At 36.8% G+C, this 18,324-nt stretch overlaps 1 protein-coding gene and 2 non-coding genes across 3 annotated transcripts; all 3 read right to left on the bottom strand.

Annotated features, from left to right (window-relative positions):
• Positions 1-2,943: 2,943 nt before the first annotated feature.
• Positions 2,944-3,708, bottom strand: LOC133791528 (secreted RxLR effector protein 161-like). Its single transcript, XM_062229448.1, has one exon. The coding sequence runs from the start codon at positions 3,706-3,708 to the stop codon at positions 2,944-2,946; it is 765 nt and encodes a 254-aa protein (XP_062085432.1).
• Positions 3,709-10,110: 6,402 nt separating this feature from the next.
• On the bottom strand, positions 10,111-10,189 carry LOC133792919 (small nucleolar RNA snoR53Y). Its single transcript, XR_009874386.1, has one exon. It is a non-coding gene; the product is annotated as a small nucleolar RNA snoR53Y (small nucleolar RNA).
• Positions 10,190-10,293: 104 nt separating this feature from the next.
• Positions 10,294-10,392, bottom strand: LOC133792914 (small nucleolar RNA snoR69Y). The gene has a single exon (XR_009874381.1). It is a non-coding gene; the product is annotated as a small nucleolar RNA snoR69Y (small nucleolar RNA).
• Between the last annotated feature and the right edge of the window lie 7,932 nt (positions 10,393-18,324).

Below are 18,324 nucleotides of genomic sequence, written 5' to 3'. Positions count from 1 at the left end.
AGGAGATGGGGCAACCGGAGTATTTACGTTTTGGAGCAGATGGTTTGGGGAGAGGTGAGGACTCATGCATTTTAGCTTTTCCTTTGGACCGTACAGGACCATGGGACTTAGTGATAAACGAGTTTTAGGCTCGTTTATGGTCCTAGTTTTTAGGCTATTTTTCATTAGTTAGGATAATGTTATTTCGGAATTATGCTCGTTTGTTCTTGTTTCAGGGTGATTAATGTTAAGTGATATAAATAATGAAAAGGAGCAAAAGTGGAATAAATTTGGGACAGAATTGTGAATTTTGATGGTTCTGTAAGTAGCGCTACAGCGCTACTAAGGGAGCGCCATAGCGCTAGGAAGAAACTTTGAAGAAGCTCGTTTCTGACTTCAGCGCTACAGCGCTGCAACATGAGCGCTACAGCGCTTGGACGCAGTTTTCAGGAGGTGGTTTCTGACTTTAGCGCTACAGCGCTACCATAAGAGCGCTACAGCGCTGGTGCCCAGATTTTCCCCATTTCAGTTTCTGACTATAGCGCTATAGCGCTACAATGACAGCGTTACAGCGCTGGGTTGCGATTTTTCACTAAGTTAATCACTTCTAGATGGGCAATTGGGTCTTTTCCACTCGAGAATTGAGAGGGGTTTTTAAAGAAGCATAGTGTGCGACTGAGAGGGATTTGACCTAAGGAGACAGCTGAAGGCACATGATAGAGGATTGCGAGCGGATTTGAAGAATTCATCACAGTTTTTCTTCTTTTCTACTTTAAATTTCTGTATTTTGGATGCTTTTAATTTCTTCTATGGTTATTATGGATTTAATCATGAACTAAACTATTAGTCTAGGGTTTTAATGGATTCTCCTGAACCTTTATTTTAAATTAATGCAAGTTTTATGATTTCAATTTTATCTTGTGATTTATTCAATTTGATTCTAATGTTTGTGAATGATTGATCACCATTAACATGAAATATATGATTTTGATTCGAAATCTGAAAAGTGAGAATTGAATATGATGTAATTGAATAAACATAGATTTCATATTAGGACGAGAGTACCTGTGTGGTCTGTGTAGTTTTAGGGTTGTTAATCTTAATGCCTATCTTATGTTTATTTATCACAGAGATGTAGAAAATTTGCATAAGATTGAGACTTATATATCCTAGTACGAATATAAGTTATTATTGTTGACCTGCTATCACAAGAGAATAATTGAATAGTAAGATTTGTGTTAAGGAAAATTAAAGAGGATGGTTGATGAAATTAATTGTCCTAGTTTTTAATCCATTGAATTTCCGTCACGTTATTTATTTTCAGTTATTGAAGTTAATTTTAGATTTTTTGTTTTACCGTTTTAGTTAATTTTTGTGACTCAATTATTGTTAGCCAAATAGATATAGGAATTAAGTTTGGGTATTTAGTATACAGTCCTCGTGGGAACGATCTCACTTACTCTTTATTACTTGTTAAGATTACGTGCACTTGCGTATCGATTTTACAGAACACTTAGGGATAGGCGTTGGGTGAGTTTTTGGAGGGGGTGTTGGTGTGGATTGTGAATGAGGTGCGGGTTTGAGTTGGAGGTGCAGGTTTGGAGACAGACCGAGCCTTGGGGGTTTTGGGTAAGGACGGCTTAACAGGCGACTTAAGAGAAGGACTAGATGGTGTGGTTGAGGTCGACAATGGAGAGGATGGAACAGGGGAGGACGCAGACTTAGCAGAGGAACGAGTAATGCGTTTAGAGGACTTACCAACAGAAGAAGGCGAACGGGCATGGAGGACTTTGTCCGAGGAACTGACAGTAGGAAGAGACCCAGTCACCACCTCGGGAAGGGACGGCGACGGAGATGACTCTGCGACGGTAGGCAGAACCAGAATAATAGCCATAGCCACACTAGACTCAAGGGCAGGAGACACAACTAGACTGGATGGTGTGACGACTGCAGATGGCACAGATGCATCCACAGAGGATGAGACAGCCACCTCCGGAGAAGGAGAGACCGGCACATCGGCGACGGGAGAAGACTGGAGACGGGAACGACGACGATTGGCTCTTTGCTTCATAATGCCGAATTGTTTAGGGTTTCTGCAATTTGACCATTGTAAACACAACTCACACAAGCTCAAGGGATGTTATATTGATAGAGAGACTTTAGAAATTCCCTCAAAAGAAAGTGACCGTGCACAAAGAATGACAAAGCCCATTAAAAAAAATAACCCACACTAATATATGGAGGACCAAAACTGACACATTTTTTTTAAAAAGGAATAAAAGACAGGAATAGAATCCAAACAGCCAACATAAAAAAATATGCACACTGAAATGGCAGAACAGATTTATGAACAACAACTCTGATAAGCTCAACATGGATTAAACAAATCTAATCAAAAAATATACAACATGCTTACCAAAAAAAAATGGGAAAAGAGTGTGATATATACATGCGGAAAGAACACTGCCTAAACACACAACTTTTTCTTACCAAGAGATTTGAGCCATTATTTTCATTTGTGTGTGCAAAAAGACCTCATGTGGACCAAAATTATTAAGTGGTCCACTAACTCAATATGAATCTAAAAACTTCCCCCCTTTTTTTTTTTTATATATAAATCCTCTTTTGACAACAAACACTCTGAGTTTTCCAAATACCCAGCACTGGCTTTCACTCATCATCAGAGATATAGCCGTCTCCTTTGATTTTTATTTTGCTCATCAAACACCAAGAGGAGGAGCAGACTCCTCAGGGCATAAGATGGTACAAAGGAAGCTCTTCCCATTGCATCCAATAATGGTAGCCTTTTGAGCTGGAGAAAATAAGGGCTTAATTCTAAATCTTGGGAAAAAATGGTGTGATTAAGAAGCAGTGATCAAGATACAAGTACTTCACACAGACTTAGGAAAAATAAAATTTGGTAAAGCATGAAAAAAAATATGACCAGACGAAACACCGAACCTCTCAGATGATACAGAGACCAATGCTGGTTCGGAGATGTGCATAAGTTTGAGCATCAAGAGCTTTTGTAAACAAATCTGCTAACTGGGCATTAGTGGAAACATGAGAAATTGTTAGCAATTTAGACTCAACCATGTTTCTAATGAAATGATAACGTATGTCAATGTGTTTGGTCCTTGAATGTTGAACTGGGTTTTTGGAAATGTTAATGGCACTTGTGCTATCACAAAAGAGGGTCAATGACTTTTGGGGATAGCCATAATTAGTGAGCATCTTATTGAGCCAGATGAGCTGAGTACAACAGCTGCCAGCCGCAATGTACTCTGCTTCAGCAGTGGAGAGTGAAATAGAATGTTGTTTCTTGCTAAACCAAGACACCAAATTGTTCCCAATATAGAAACAACCCCCAGAAGTACTTTTCCTATCATCTAGAGATCCTGCCCAATCAGAGTCACTATACCCTACCAGGGACATAGTTGTATCACATGAATACCATAAACCAAATTCGATAGTCCCTGCAAGATATTTAAAAATACGTTTGACAGCAGTAAGATGAGACTGTTTACGATTGGCTTGATAACGGGCACATAGACCAACACTAAAGGAAATGTCAGGATGACTAGCTGTGAGATACAACAGGCTTCCTATCATGCTACGGTACAGGGTTGGATCTACCGGGTCTCCAGATTCATCTTTGTTGAGTTTAGAGGTAGTGCCTATAGGAGTGCGTGCATGTTTGACCTGAGTGAAACCAAATTTTTCTAACATGGACTTGGTATACTTAGACTAAGAAATAAACATTCCCTGATCTGATTGCTTAATCTGAAGTCCTAGAAAATAAGATAGATCTCCGATTAGACTCATCTCAAACTCACTTTTCATAAGATCTACAAACCTAGTAACCTCACTCTCACAAGTTGACCCAAAAATTATGTCATCCACATATATCTGTGCAACAAATATTCCATCAGTGAGATACCTGATAAAGAGGGTATTATCTGCACTACCACGGGTGAATCCATTGGACAGAAGGTAGGCAGTAAGTCTGTCATACCATGCGCGAGGAGCTTGCTTTAACCCATATAAGGCCTTTTTCAGGTGGAAAACATAGTCAGGGAACTGAGGGTCCTCAAAACCTTGAGGTTGTTTCACATAAACTTCCTCTTGGAGAATACCATTCAGAAACGCACTTTTTACATCCATTTGATGTAATTTGATTCTCAGATGGCATGCAATTGCAAGAAGTAGCCGAATAGATTCCAACCGTGCAACTGGGGCAAAGGTTTCTTCAAAGTCCACTCCTTCCACCTGATTGTAGCCTTGGGCAACTAACCTTGCCTTATTTCTTATGACAGTGCCAAATTCATCTGATTTGTTCTTGAAAATCCATTTAGTTCCAACAACATTAGCTCCTTCAGGTAAGGGTACTAGGGTCCACACATCATTTCGTTTGAATTGAACAGTTCATCTTGCATGGCAGCAAGCCAGAACTCATCTAAAAGAGCATCCTTGGCACTTTTTGGCTTAATCTAAGATAAGTAGCAAGCGAAGGCAATCAGATTTTGTAATTTTCTTCTGGTGACCATGGTAGCATTTGGATTTCCAATAACAATATCAGGGGGATGAGCCTTCTGAATCCAGGCAGGGGGTCCATTTTTATACAGTTTTGCATGTTGAGATTCCTTTTGTAGAACACTGGTAGCTTCCTCATCACACTGTGAGCCGCTAGGACCGGCTTCTCATTCCTCTAATGCAGTTGGTTCAGTATGAAGTGACCCAGATGGAGTGTCAGGAACCATTTGCTTTGGCTAGCTGTGACTGGAACAGGTGTAGTTAAGACTGGAGTTTCATCATCTGCCACTGGTTCTTCAGAATTTTCCAAGTCATCAAATCGAACATTGATGGACTCAACCAATGAACGAGTTCTTTTGTTGAACACACGATAGGCGCGATTGTTAAGGGAATACCCAAGAAACACTCCTTCATCACTCCTTGGATCAAATTTTCCTAAATGTTCTCGATCATTTAGGACATAGCACACACATCCAAAAATGTGCATATGACTGACATTAGGAGTCCTTCCTTTCCAAAGCTCATAGGCAGTCTGTGTCGTGCCAGTTCTCAGATGAACCCGATTACAGATATAACAGGCTGTATTAATTGCTTCAGCCCAAAAACGCTTAGAAATGTTCTTAGCATGCATCATTACCCGAGTCATTTCCTGCAGGATTCTGTTCTTCCTTTCAACAACCCCATTCTGTTGAGGTGTTTTTGGAGCTGAAAACTCATGTTTTATTCCTAACTGATCGCAGAAATCGGAAAACACAGTGTTTTCAAACTCCTTTCCATGGTCACTTCGAAGTCGATAGACTTTCCCAATTTTAGATTCCTTTTCATTTTGAAGTCTGAGAACTAAGGCTGAAAAGAGACCAAAAGTGTCTGACTTTTCTTTGAGGAAATCTACCCAAGTGTACCTAGAGTAATCATCAACAAGAACCATGACAAATCGTTTACCACTTAGACTTTCATTCTGCATGGGTCCCATTAAATCCACATGAATCAACTCCAGCACACGAGAGGTGAGAAGCATGTTTACAGGAGGATGGGATGCCTTTGTTTGTTTTCCCAGTTGGCAAGGTCCACACAGCCTGTCTCTAGTAACTTTCATCTCTGGGATCCCTCGAACTGCTTGTAGTTTCACAATCCTCTTCAAGTCTCTAAAGTTCAAGTGCCCCAGTCTATAGTGCCACAGGTCTGGCTTATCAAGAAAAGATCTGTTGCATAAGACTTGATTGCTTAGTGCATAGCAGTTGTCGCTGGTTCTATTACCTGTCAAGACTAAACACCCATTAGTTACAACAAGACAATGAGTTTTAGAGAAACTTACAGTGAAGTCATTGTCACAGAGTTGGCTGATGCTAATAAGATTTGCCTTGAGACCTTTGACGTACAACACCTCAGTCAATGGAGCTACTCCATTTAGCACCAGATCACCTTTTCCAAATATCTGACCCTTGTTCCCATCACCAAAAGTCACAGCTCCCTCCTTTCCTTCTTTATAGTTTACCAATACATTTCTGTTGCCGGTCATATGACGAGAACATCCACTGTCGAAGTACCATTGGTCTTCTTGAAAAGCTGAAAGAGAGGTGTGGGCAACTAATGCAACACTCTTGTTAAGATCAGATTTTGGTTTCCACTCACTAGATGACAACTTTCCTGTAAATCGATTCAATTGTGGAAAGCTATTCGGACGATCGATCATAGCTTTCAAATATGCCTGCAACTTGTAGCATCTGGGTCTAATATGTCCTCTTTTGTTACAAAAATGACAAATGGGAACAAATCTTTCTTGGTGAATCTGACCATCCAGGATAGGCTTCCTTCCTTCGAAATTCAACTTGATGGGTCCAGATGAGACACTGATCCGTTTAGTGGAATCTGGAAAACCAGGACTGAAAGTATTGTGCACAGAGTCATCAGGTGTCTTATCTTCCTTGTTCTTGGACGAAGAGGGATCATTAATTCCTAAATTCTCCCCTTTCTTGTAAAGCACTTTGTACCCAATGGATGTTCGATCTCCATAAGGATTTTGTAACTGCAAGGTGTGGTTAATTGCAGCAGTTCCTGGAGGGATAAACTCAAGAAATTGTTTAGCCCTTATTAATTCTGCAGTCAGTTTGTAAATCTCACTGTCCTTCTCATCAAGCTGTTTTGTTAGCTTTTTAACAGTGTCCTCCAACTCATTTTTCTCAGATTCAAGTTGTTGTTTGGCACTAGTGAGACCTTTGATTTGTTTAGCCATATACTCCCATTGAGCGAACATCTCCTCGTATGCATGCTGTCTCTCATCACTGTCCTCATCTATTGAGCTTAAGTTTTCGTCTTCCTCTGAACACATTGATTGATGACTCTTTGCCACAAAAGCCACCACATGTTTCTCTTCATCAGACTTGTCACTTGAAGTGGAGCTCTTTTCTTCACCACTATCACTCCATGTAGCTGCTAAGGCTTTCTTCTTCTTAAGAGTGTTGGCACACTCAGCTTGAATATGTCCAAATCCGTCACATTCTCGACACCGTATTCCCCTGTTTTTCTTGTCGCCAAATTGCTGAGTTTGCTTATTGTTTCCACCAAAGTTTCTTCTGAGACCATTCTCTTTTCCTCCTGAAAAGTTTTTCTTGTAATTCTTCTTCAAGAACTTTGCATAATTCTGGGTCAGCAGCGCTAAAGTCTCATCAGTGAAACCCTCAGATGCATCTGAGATCAACTTATTTTCCTCTTTATGCACAAATGCAAGACTATTATCAGCTTTTTCTTTTTCAGGATCTTTTTGCTTCTTGCCTTTCTTCCACCGAGTGAGACTCATTTCATAGTTATGCAGAACTCCTTTAACTCATCAAGGTCAAGTTCCTCGACATTTCTCATTTCTTCGATAGAGGTAACCTTTGACATGAACTTCCGAGGCAGAACTCCAAGAACCTTGCGAACCAGTTTTGCATTTGAATAAGTCTTTCCAAGTGCATAAGATTCATTTGAGATATCGCACAATTTGGCATGGAACTCCGCTACAGTTTCTTCCTCCTCCATAGACAGATTTTCAAATGCTTTTGCCAAAGCCCTCAGTCTAGACTTCTTTACAGCATCAGTTCCTTCATTCTTTATTCTCAGTTTCTCCCAAGCTTCTTTGGCTATTTCGCAATTGGCTATGACTTTCAGCTGATTTGTAGACACTGCATTAAAGAGAGCATGCATAGCCTTTGAATTAAAATTGGCCCTTTCCATCTCTTATGTAGTCCACAGACTCATTTGCTTAGGCTTAACAACCTCATCTTCAACAACGGTTGGACACTTCCATCCATCTTCAATAGCCATCCACACTCGTTCATCTACAGCTCTCAAGAATGCACGCATTTTGGTCTTCCAGTAAGGATAATTTGCCCCTTCAAGCATTGGGGGTCGAGATGTAGAACCTCCTTCTCTGAACATCTCCATTCTGTACACACAATTGAAAAAAAACACAAAAGACAATATATTCCCAGAGTCGGAACTCAGAGGGGGTCAGTGTCAACTGGAGGACCCAGAAAAAAAAATTGCGAGTTACACGAACACAAATCAAAACTCAATCTCAGTACAGAAAATATAGGAGGATCGAAAAAAAATTAGAGCAACCTGGCTCTGATACCAATTGAAAAACCTAAGTTTTGACCTATCTTTTCAGTTTTACAATCTTTATCTTGATTTATGCTTGTATATTAACTAAACAGTTATAAGAATTGACACACAGCAATTACAAGCTTCATCTACACTGAAAACACATTTCAGCCGACTAGTGCTTGGGTTCCCTGAACTAGGGTAAAAACTCTCACTATATTCAAAAGTAATTTTACATAAACCAATTCAAGATTCAATATGTAAAATCTGTACAAACTATCTCAATATACAATGAAGCTATTTACCCTAATCAACCAAATCCCTTGGTTATTAATGCAAGATCCCCTTGCTTCAATGTTGAACTCCCTTCAACAGTGTCTCAAACCCGAAATCCTTCGAATCTATAGCATCAAGACTCAGCTGAACTCCTTCAGCAATTACGGCTTGATCCAGGAGCTTGCATAGAAACCTCCAGCCATCTTCAATGGAGTTTCTTGAAAACACCTGCAAAAATCAATGAAAGAAGAAGAAAGAAAACAGAGCAAAAACACCCAATCCAAGCTATCGAACAAAGAGAGTTGGTTATAACTAATTGACCAGCCCATTATATAACCTTGGCTGCAATTAGGTATAATCCCGAACTAACTAACAGTTGTAACTCACTAACAGTCTTGCTTTACACACATGCTGACGTGGACTCTAACTAAAAACAAATATACTCCAGACATAACAAAAGTCCATTCCAGACGCAACTGAACCTAATTTGTCATACACAAAATATTGGTCCTTACAGCGCTTATGGATTAGACTTTCTGCCTTCTGAGATTTCAGTTAAAGTTGTTGATTTCAAAACACTAGGCAAAGTAAACTTGAATCCTCAGGAAGGAAGAAGGAAGCATTTGCATTTTGGAGGCTTTGAGGTCAAGGTTACTTTAAAGTTAAAGAAAGAGGAGGCCTTGGTGAGCGAGAAAATTGTTGGATGAAGATTGAATTGGAAACTTTTTCAATGAGAGCAATGGTGAGGAGTTAAAGATCAGCCTCAGGGAAGTGAAGGGTCAGCACCTTAAAGGAGCTCTTATTGTTGAGGGAATTGAAATAAGGCCAAAACACTGATCATGACTCTATAAACTTTTTTTGTTTTCTTTCTTTGATGCCATTTGAACTAGAATGCATGTTAGTTATTATGCTTATGGCAATAAAAAACTAGAAAGATCTATCCATGTTTCCTGTCTCTCAGTTAACGTTGGTTTTCTTTTCAAACGTTGAATTAAAAGACAAATTAAATAGGATATATAATTAAAAACCGTAAACTCTTATCTTCATCATCCGTCTTCTTTCTATGGTTATACAATTATACATCATAACAATTATTTGTATATATTGTTGATAATAATCTTCATTATTTCTTAAACTCATTATTTGCATCATCAACCATTTTTTTTAATCAAATCAATTTAGAATTTCTAACAATTCATTGCTTCATACACCAATTTACATTGGATGTCCATAACAGAAAATATCTGATTGGGATCTCCATGGCAAGATCTCGGCTGTAGAGTTATGTGCTCCATTACTGGGAAGAAGCTTGAGTTCTTAGGCTATTGCAATGTTAGTGTGAGGGAAGGCTTAAAATTGAAACTACTCACTCTGTGTGATTAGATTTTGGCTATCTTTTTCTTTATGAACATTTGCTGCGAAAGATAACCAGTTTTTACCTTTTCCCAACAGTTACAACGTTCGGGAAAAAGGCCACGAATTACAAAACGACACTAATCACAAAACGATAGCGAAAAACGACATTCATTCCTTAACCGACAACGATTGCAAAAACGACATTAATTTTAAGAAGCGACAACGATTCCGAAAACGACATTATTTTCATAAACGACAACAATTGTAAAAAAGACATTATTTTCAACACATCGTGGACGATAACAGAGAAAGCTTCAAAAACAAAACATGAATCGGCTGGGCACGAAATAAAAATCAAATTGGAATTATGGAAAACAAGAAAGCGATTCCCTCAGAAACAAAGTAAGAATCAATCACTTAAATGATCAGTATTAGCATGGTTACATATAGCATCACAGGGAAATTTTCTATTTTTCAAAAAATATACGAATACCCCAAACATATCATATACATACAGTAATATAAAGCTTAGATCATTTTTGAAATGAAGGAAAACTAAGAAATAGAAATTAGATGGCTCAGAACTATGTGTGGAATAATTCTACTCTCAGACCTACAAAAGGTCTCATAATGAGCTGGGATACACATATCATCATAGCAACAATCAGACATGGATTTCGAAAACCAAAATGAGAAAGAATAGATTAAACAAATACGGATTCTCAACAAACACTAAGCTTGTGAAAATATAAATAAAAAAAACAATCGAAAGACAATCAGATAGAGAGAGAGAGAGACCCAACACAGCGAGAGAAAAAACGAGAGAGACGAATTGGGAAGTAGAAGGCGCAGGGATTTTATTGAAGAGAGATGCAAATGCTAGGGTTAGGGTTTAACGTCAATTAATGTGAGTTCCGATTATGCCCTGCCAAATAGCGATAAATTACAAATGAGACTGTTATAGTAAATGGGCTTCGCAGCCTTCTTTTGGGCTACAAAAATTAATGTGTGGCCCAGTCAATCCTACAAGAATTAGGGGTGAGCACGGTGGTGTGGTTTGGGCGGTTTGAACACTTTTTAATACACCACGCCACAAGTGCGGTTTAGTAACTAGAATACACCATGCGGTGTGATTTGGTTGCACCAAACCGATCAAACCAAACCATTTTTTGCGGTGTGGTTTGGGCGGTTTTCCACGGTTTGTGTTAAAAATATGTCATAACAAAATTTAAATTTTTAAAAAAATACTAAATCCTTAGTTCATAACAAATCCTTAATAAGTTCTAAACAATATCACAAGTTATCAATTAAGTTAAGTGAAACACAAAAAAAATATACAAGTCTCCCATATTGGGTAACTATAAAAAATGGTATATATGTAAAAAAAAAAAATTTAAAATATATTTGTAAGTATGCGGTGCAAACCAAAATTTCACATCGCCAAACCGCGCACCGCACGGTTTAGCTCAAATACAAACCATACCGAATCATTACACTTTTGACACCGCGGTTTGCGGTGTAGTATAGTGCGATGCGGTCGGTCACCGCGGTTTGTCGGTTTAGATGCTCACCCCTAACAAGAACAACAAAAAAGAACAGCTTATAAAGGCAACAGACGTCGATTAATATTTTAGTAGATTAAGTAAGATAAATCTTTTGCAAAATACAGTAACTTTAAAAAATGAGTCTATTTTTAGACATTACGAATATATAAAACGACAAAACAAAACCTATCCTACGAACGATCATTAATCAAAAGAAATATCAATAGGTATTGAGAAGAATGAGATGATGATATGATTGATACAAAATCTCTAATAAACGACAATAAGTTTAAGGACTTTTCAGAAATACCAATAATTAAAAACGACAACAATGTTCATGATTTTTATGATTGATTCCAACGACCAACGGAAGACAATCAAAATATTGATCATGTTCACTTGAAAACAAAACACTAAGAACATTTAAGTTCTTCTCACGGTGGTATCAAAATATATTACATACATATTCAAGCTAGGACCAGTCCTAAAAATTTGAAACTGTTAGAAAAAATAAAATTCAGAAGTTCATAATTTTTTTTTAATAATTTCAATTATTTTTACAAAGTATTGATTAAATTCTAATGAATTAGGATTTTTAAGATCGGAAGCACTAGACACATGTCCAACCCTGATCATGATTCAACATAAAACTCAAACTACATGTCTACATCTATGAAACTTTGCTTTTACACAGCTCAGCTCCTATTCAATGCAAAATCTAGGTTTTCAACCTAATAAAGCCATATTTGTTCCTAAATGAACTAGTAAAAATAACCCATTGTGCTAGTGACACATACAATTTATCTCTAATCCATTGTCGTACTAAAACCATCACAAATTGTCCAACATGAAAAGAATAGAGCCCACGCAATCTAAGAAACTTGGAAACTTTAGTTCAGAGCATGAAAATTTTGATACTCCAACATTATGCCTGGACAGATGTCTACTAACATTACCACCAAATGGTCCCATGTGGTAGCTAATTAAGAGTTTGCTGCCCATTCTTTTCAAAGGTGCTCTTCCACTCGAACCAAGACCAAAGAAACATATACTTCTTAAGTATCAAATCAATTGTACACTGTTAGCTTCAGGGAACACAGTGTCTTTCGATTTTCAATTGTTTATGGTTAAGAATGTTACACCAAAACAACTTTAAAATAAAGTCACCAGTATAATTTTTGTTTGGAGATTTGAAGCTTAGCTTCGTAATGAGGTGTTAGAACTAAAGATCGAATTGAATAAATGAAATGTTCTGTGGTATTTGTAATCCACATAAAAGAAACAAGAAGTCTTAACTATATGATAGTTAATATTATTATAGTTAAGGTGGTTAAGTTAGTTAATAGTCTCGGGTTAGTTTAGTCTTTTGCTCTCTATTTAAACAGATGGTTAGAACTCTTTGAAAAAACAGAGTATTATGAGTTAGTGAGATTGATTCATACTGAATCATAGCTAAGGAGATTAAAGTCTGAACAAGAATCACTTTTCTTGTTCTCAAGTGATTTGAGAGGCAAAAGTTTTCCCGAGAGTATTTTTTGTATTTATTCATGATCATGGTGTTTTGATCATTGAGAGATTGAGCTGCTGTAATCAAGAGTTGTATACACATTGTATCAAGATCAATAAAGGGGAGAAACTGGAAGTAGGAACTACCATTTGGCCGAACCAGTATAAAACTGTTTGTGTTTCTTGCTTTATTTTCTTTTCTGTTTTGCTGAGATAATTGCTGTAGCAATACTTTGTCATTCGACTGTTTGATTGACTTTTCTGTGTTCTTGTGCATCAGTTTTAATTATTGCTAACATTTAGCATTAGTTTGTAGTTGTGCTTGCTGTTTAGTTGTGTTAGCAGGAATTACCACATGTTCTTTGACACTAACTAGAGTGGAAGCCCATTTGGGCAGATTGAGTGGCTGTGGCATACAGAGTTTAGTGAAAAGGAAATGTGACTTTTGGTGAAGAGAAGTCACCAAAAGATGCCAAACACGTTTAGAAAGCTTGACCGCTTTGATGGATCAATCAAACTACACAAGATGACAAGACAAGTTGAAATTCTTCTTGACAACATTGAAGATTTTCTATATATATCTTTGATTCATATTTGCCAACTTCACTAGAACCAAAAATAATTTTGAAATTGTGAATGCTGCAAGGAGAAAAAGGGAGGAAAATAAACTCATATGTGTGGGTTGTATTCAACTCTATAATTAGCTGAACGATCTCTACACAAATACTAAATCTATTAAAAAAATTTGGAATGATCTTAAATTTAAATACAAGATCGAGGAGGAAGGTATTAAAAAAATTCTTCACTATGCTTATATTTTGATTTCAATCAAATAATATACTTTATAAAAAAAATTGAATAAAGTGTAATTTGTAATTTAAGATTTTTAAGATTCGAAGCCAAACAGAGACGGTCTTACTCGCTTTAGCTCAATAGTAACCCTGAATCATGATTCAAGATAAAAACTCAAACTACATCTTTTAAACTTTGTATTTACATACCGCTCCTATCTTATCCAATAAAAAATTTAGATTTTGAACCTAACAAAGCCATGCTCCTAAATGAACAAGTAAAAATAACCCATTGTGTTAGTGACACGTACGATTCATCTCTAATCCATTGTCGTACTAAAACCATCACAAATTAATTGTCTAAACATAATAGAGCCCACACAATCTAAACGTGGAAACTTTAGTTCAGAGCATAAAAAATGTGAAACTCTAACATCATATGCCTGGACTGGGCAGATGTCCACTAACATTACCACCAACCAAATAATGGTCCCACGTGGTAGCTAATTAAGAGGTTACAACCCTTTCTTTTCAAAGCCGCTCTTCTACTCAAACCAAAACCGAAGAAAATACTTCATTGGCATAGTTATCAAATCATGTCTACACTGTTCGCTTCAGGGAATTCATTAATACATTATCTTTTGATTTTCTAATTGTTTATGGTTAAGAATGTTACACCAAAACAACCTTAAAATGATCAATTTTGTCATAAAGTTACACCTCTATAACTTTTGTTTCGCGATTTCAAGCTTCATACATAATAAAGAAGTTGTACTTAATCATTTACCTCTCTATTTTGGTGGAGCTATATATATGATTATGAGTTGGTAGATCTAGACATGCCTTTATGTGTTTTCCCCTTCTTATCTTTTGAGGAATAAGAAATTTTGGAGAAGAACTACTTTGAATTGTAGCTTTTTGATGAACTACTATTTGAAAAAGCTTTTGGTTTGTAAATACTTTACTTCATTCATGGTTTGTTCTTTTTTATTTCTATCTATATATTTATCTCAATTATTTTTGTTAGTAGGAAAGCACAAGATCTAAGTATGCGCATGTGGATGTAATTAAGACATAAAGAGAGAATGTACATTTACGAATTCTTGATGAGAATTTGTAAATGTTATTTTTCTTATTTAAAGATAATAAATAACAACCATGTAGTTGTTTATTCCGTGAACGTGAGTGAAAGATGTGAAACAAGAAGTTAGCATTTTTTTTAGTTGCTTATATTTATAATAACACTAGATACAACCTGCAATGCATTATATATTATAGGAATACATATTTGTTTAATTTTATTTATAGAATTTATCAATTATTTTTATTAAATTTATATTATTATCATATAAATTTCAAATAAATAAACAATATTATATATAAAAGAATAACATAGTCATATTAAATAAAAAATTAAACCAAAACATTTTTATAATTTTTTAAAATATATAAAATATAATAATCTTTTAAACATAATGATAATTTTTTTAATAAAAATTTAGATTATATATTATTATAATGATATTTTAAAATATTTAAATTTATATTAATATAAGTATTAAATATCTAGTACGAGGGCGGGATCGGGTGGATCTACGGCTCGGTGACGGAGTACCGCATGCACAACCGGGGGTGGCGCTCGGTGTACTGCATCACCAAGCGCGACGCATTCCGCGGCACCGCCCCCCCTCGCTGAACCTTTTTCCCTAGGATTGGACGCCTATTGACGAAGATCAGGATTTTCGTCCTACTGCTTGAGGTTTGGAACCCATTGATGTGAAAGTACCTCTCTCATTGCACCAAAAGAGCCCTTTTAGAGAGTTGGCTTTGACGATAGGGCTTGAATGGAAGGGTCGATCGGTCCACCACTAAGGATCTATGGTAGGTCAGAGCGCAGAGAAGATTTCCCACCATAGTCTTGTATTAAATATTGTTATAATAATAATATTTTATAATATTAGAATTAATATTAATATAATTAGTAGAAAAATAGTATTATATATTATTATCATAATAATATTTTATAACATTTAAATTTTTATTAATATAATTATTAAATATCTAGTCTTGTATTATATATATTTTTTGAGAATTTGTATTATATATTATTATAATAATGTTATTTTACAATATTTGAATTATATTAATATAATTAATAAATATCTATTTTTAATTAGTTTTAAAAATATATTCAATTAAATATTTAGAATATTTCGTTAAACTTAATAAAGCAAACCGTTAAAATTAAAAAATTTCGCTATTTATACACTTTTTATATGGAAGATGAAATTCCGTTTTTAGTAATTACCAGATTAATTAAACCATGAATTAATTAAAATGCGGAATGGTAATTAATTGTCTACACAGATAGCAGATCTGTCGGAACAGAATCCGAACTTATCACGACAAAACTGAACACAATAAATAGACAGTGCAAAAATTAAAGAACACAATTTTTTTTTACAAGGTTCAGAAACCCTTTCGGATAACCTACCTACTCCTTGGGGCCACGCCAAGAGAATAAACCAATTAGTAAAGAAACAAAGTGTAACGCCCCAACTCCAGGGACCGTTACGGTGTGCCTTATAAACAGTGCTAAACTCGCTAATCGAGTTATTTGGCCAAAACCGTATACTAAGTATGATTAGTGGTTTAGGGATTAAAAATTTCGGTTAAGATGTAACGTTTCACTAGAACGTTTAATATATACATTGGGATCCCAAAAATATAATTTCAGAGTCTAGTACAGAAAAATATTTACAACAGGCCGTTCTAAGCGGCAAAACAGGGTTCAACCCTAGTTCCCCTTTAAACCTCGGTCGTGGCGGACGAGCAGCTGCATATGTACACGTCATCACCTAAGCTCTCCAACTCAGGGATGGTCCAGCTTCCTCTTGCCTTTACTTGCACCACATAGCACCCGTGAGCCGAAGCCCAGCAAGAAAACACAATAAAGCATGATATAATATCAACAATAATTATAATAGCCATTCAGGACCAACGGTCCAAAACAGATAGGTGACAGTAGCCAAAAGTCACAGAAGTGGGTATAGCTCCCTCTAGCCATGTGACGATAGGGTCACCAGGGCTTAATTGATAAGTGGTTCCTTCATAAGTTTGATCAGGATAGGTGCATGGTGATTAGTCACCAACATAACCATCCTCCCGACTCTAGAGTCGTAACTAAGGACAGCGTCCCCCAACCATGTGACAAACAGTCACCGGGGTCATATACCTTGGCTGTGAACATCTGGTCTTAGACCAGATAAGCGCTTATAGTTCTCATTGACCTTCCTGTCGGTCCAGCATTAATACCCTATATGGGTCATTCAATGCCAACCTCGATTAGATCTAATCTTCTTTTGGCCCGGCGTTCACAATGCTCTGCCATTTCTGACTCTTGGGTCAGTGAAACACGACCAGTGCTCAGCCCGTTGTGAACTTAACTAATAAGTCACAGGTTCACAGACGGATCTGACACCATTGCCAATTCTGACTAATAAGTCAGCGCCATACACAGGTAAGTCATGCCACCAAACATATGTCACATATCCAATATCTATGAACAAGGTATTCAGCATGCTTACTTAACAAGTATTAATAAAATTAGGACCATGCACAAATCCAGAGGCACAAGCTCTGAACAATATCATAATCAGTACTCAAAGCATGTCCTAATCACATGTTTCTCATGCATCACATGCATTATACTTAACAATCCAACATGCACCAATCATAGCCATGCATGTCACGTTCAATAGTCAACCAACATGCATCAAGAATAGCAGTGTATATTATACTCAATAATCAACCAACATGCATCAAGAATAACCATGCATGTCACATATACACAGGGTGCAGTTTTCTTACCTCAGATTCGAGCTAGAATGATTTAAAGAACGACCCTTGAGAACGATCAACTTTTAGTCCTTTAGCGGTCACCTAGTCATAACCAAATATAAGATACCATCAATAAAAATGATCAACATAAATTCCCAAACCAATATCTAGCCTCCGAGACATCAATCCCCACTTAACCGGGTACTAGGTTCAACCCCGAGGCCTAAGGCGTGAATCCCCAAGCTAAAAACACAATTTTGGCCAAAAATGCCCTGATGGGCCGCGGCTCACCACAGCCATGTCGCGGCTCATCTCCCTGACAGAGGCATTTTTGCCTCAGAAGCCACCCTAGGCCGCGGCACACTAAAGCCAGGTCGCGGCTCATGTAATGACCCACTACTCTAGACTTTTGGACCATTAACGAAACTATACATACAAATCCTTAATAAAACTTACATTTGCGAAAATACCATAACTTTATTGGAAACTTGTAGAAATAAGAGTTACTTTCATAAAATAAGTAGGATATGGGATCCCATTGTCTTTAAAACAAAACATAATTTAAAATAAAAAGAGTTACATAGCAAGTGCAGAAAAATACATGTAAAACCATAAAACAAAACTACATCCTCGAAAATCGAACTCTCGACTCCTTGACTCCATTCACCACCGATACACATTCCCCAAGCATCCATGAACCTTACCGCCACTATAGCTATTTTCCTGCACATATAAACAAAAAGGAATGAGCCTAATGCCCAGCAAGGAAAAATCTACCACATAGTTCATATACACAAATTTCATAAGAAACATAAAAACATAACATTACACTTATTTCATATACATACTATAATGGCCATTATTACTTGGGGTCCCATAGACTAAACTAGTCATATGCCCATGAGATTAGTGGGGTC

Source organism: Humulus lupulus, chromosome 7 (genome assembly GCF_963169125.1).
Source record: "Humulus lupulus chromosome 7, drHumLupu1.1, whole genome shotgun sequence".
In the NCBI taxonomy this organism is placed as follows: Eukaryota; Viridiplantae; Streptophyta; class Magnoliopsida; order Rosales; family Cannabaceae; genus Humulus; species Humulus lupulus.
Note: the sequence above shows the minus strand (reverse complement) of the source record. Positions and strands in the feature narration are given on the sequence as shown.

Bases quoted from the DNA above. Each gene is read 5' to 3' on its own strand.
- LOC133791528 (XM_062229448.1), bottom strand. From the start codon at position 3,708: ATGTTAGAAAAATTTGGTTTCACTCAGGTCAAACATGCACGCACTCCT.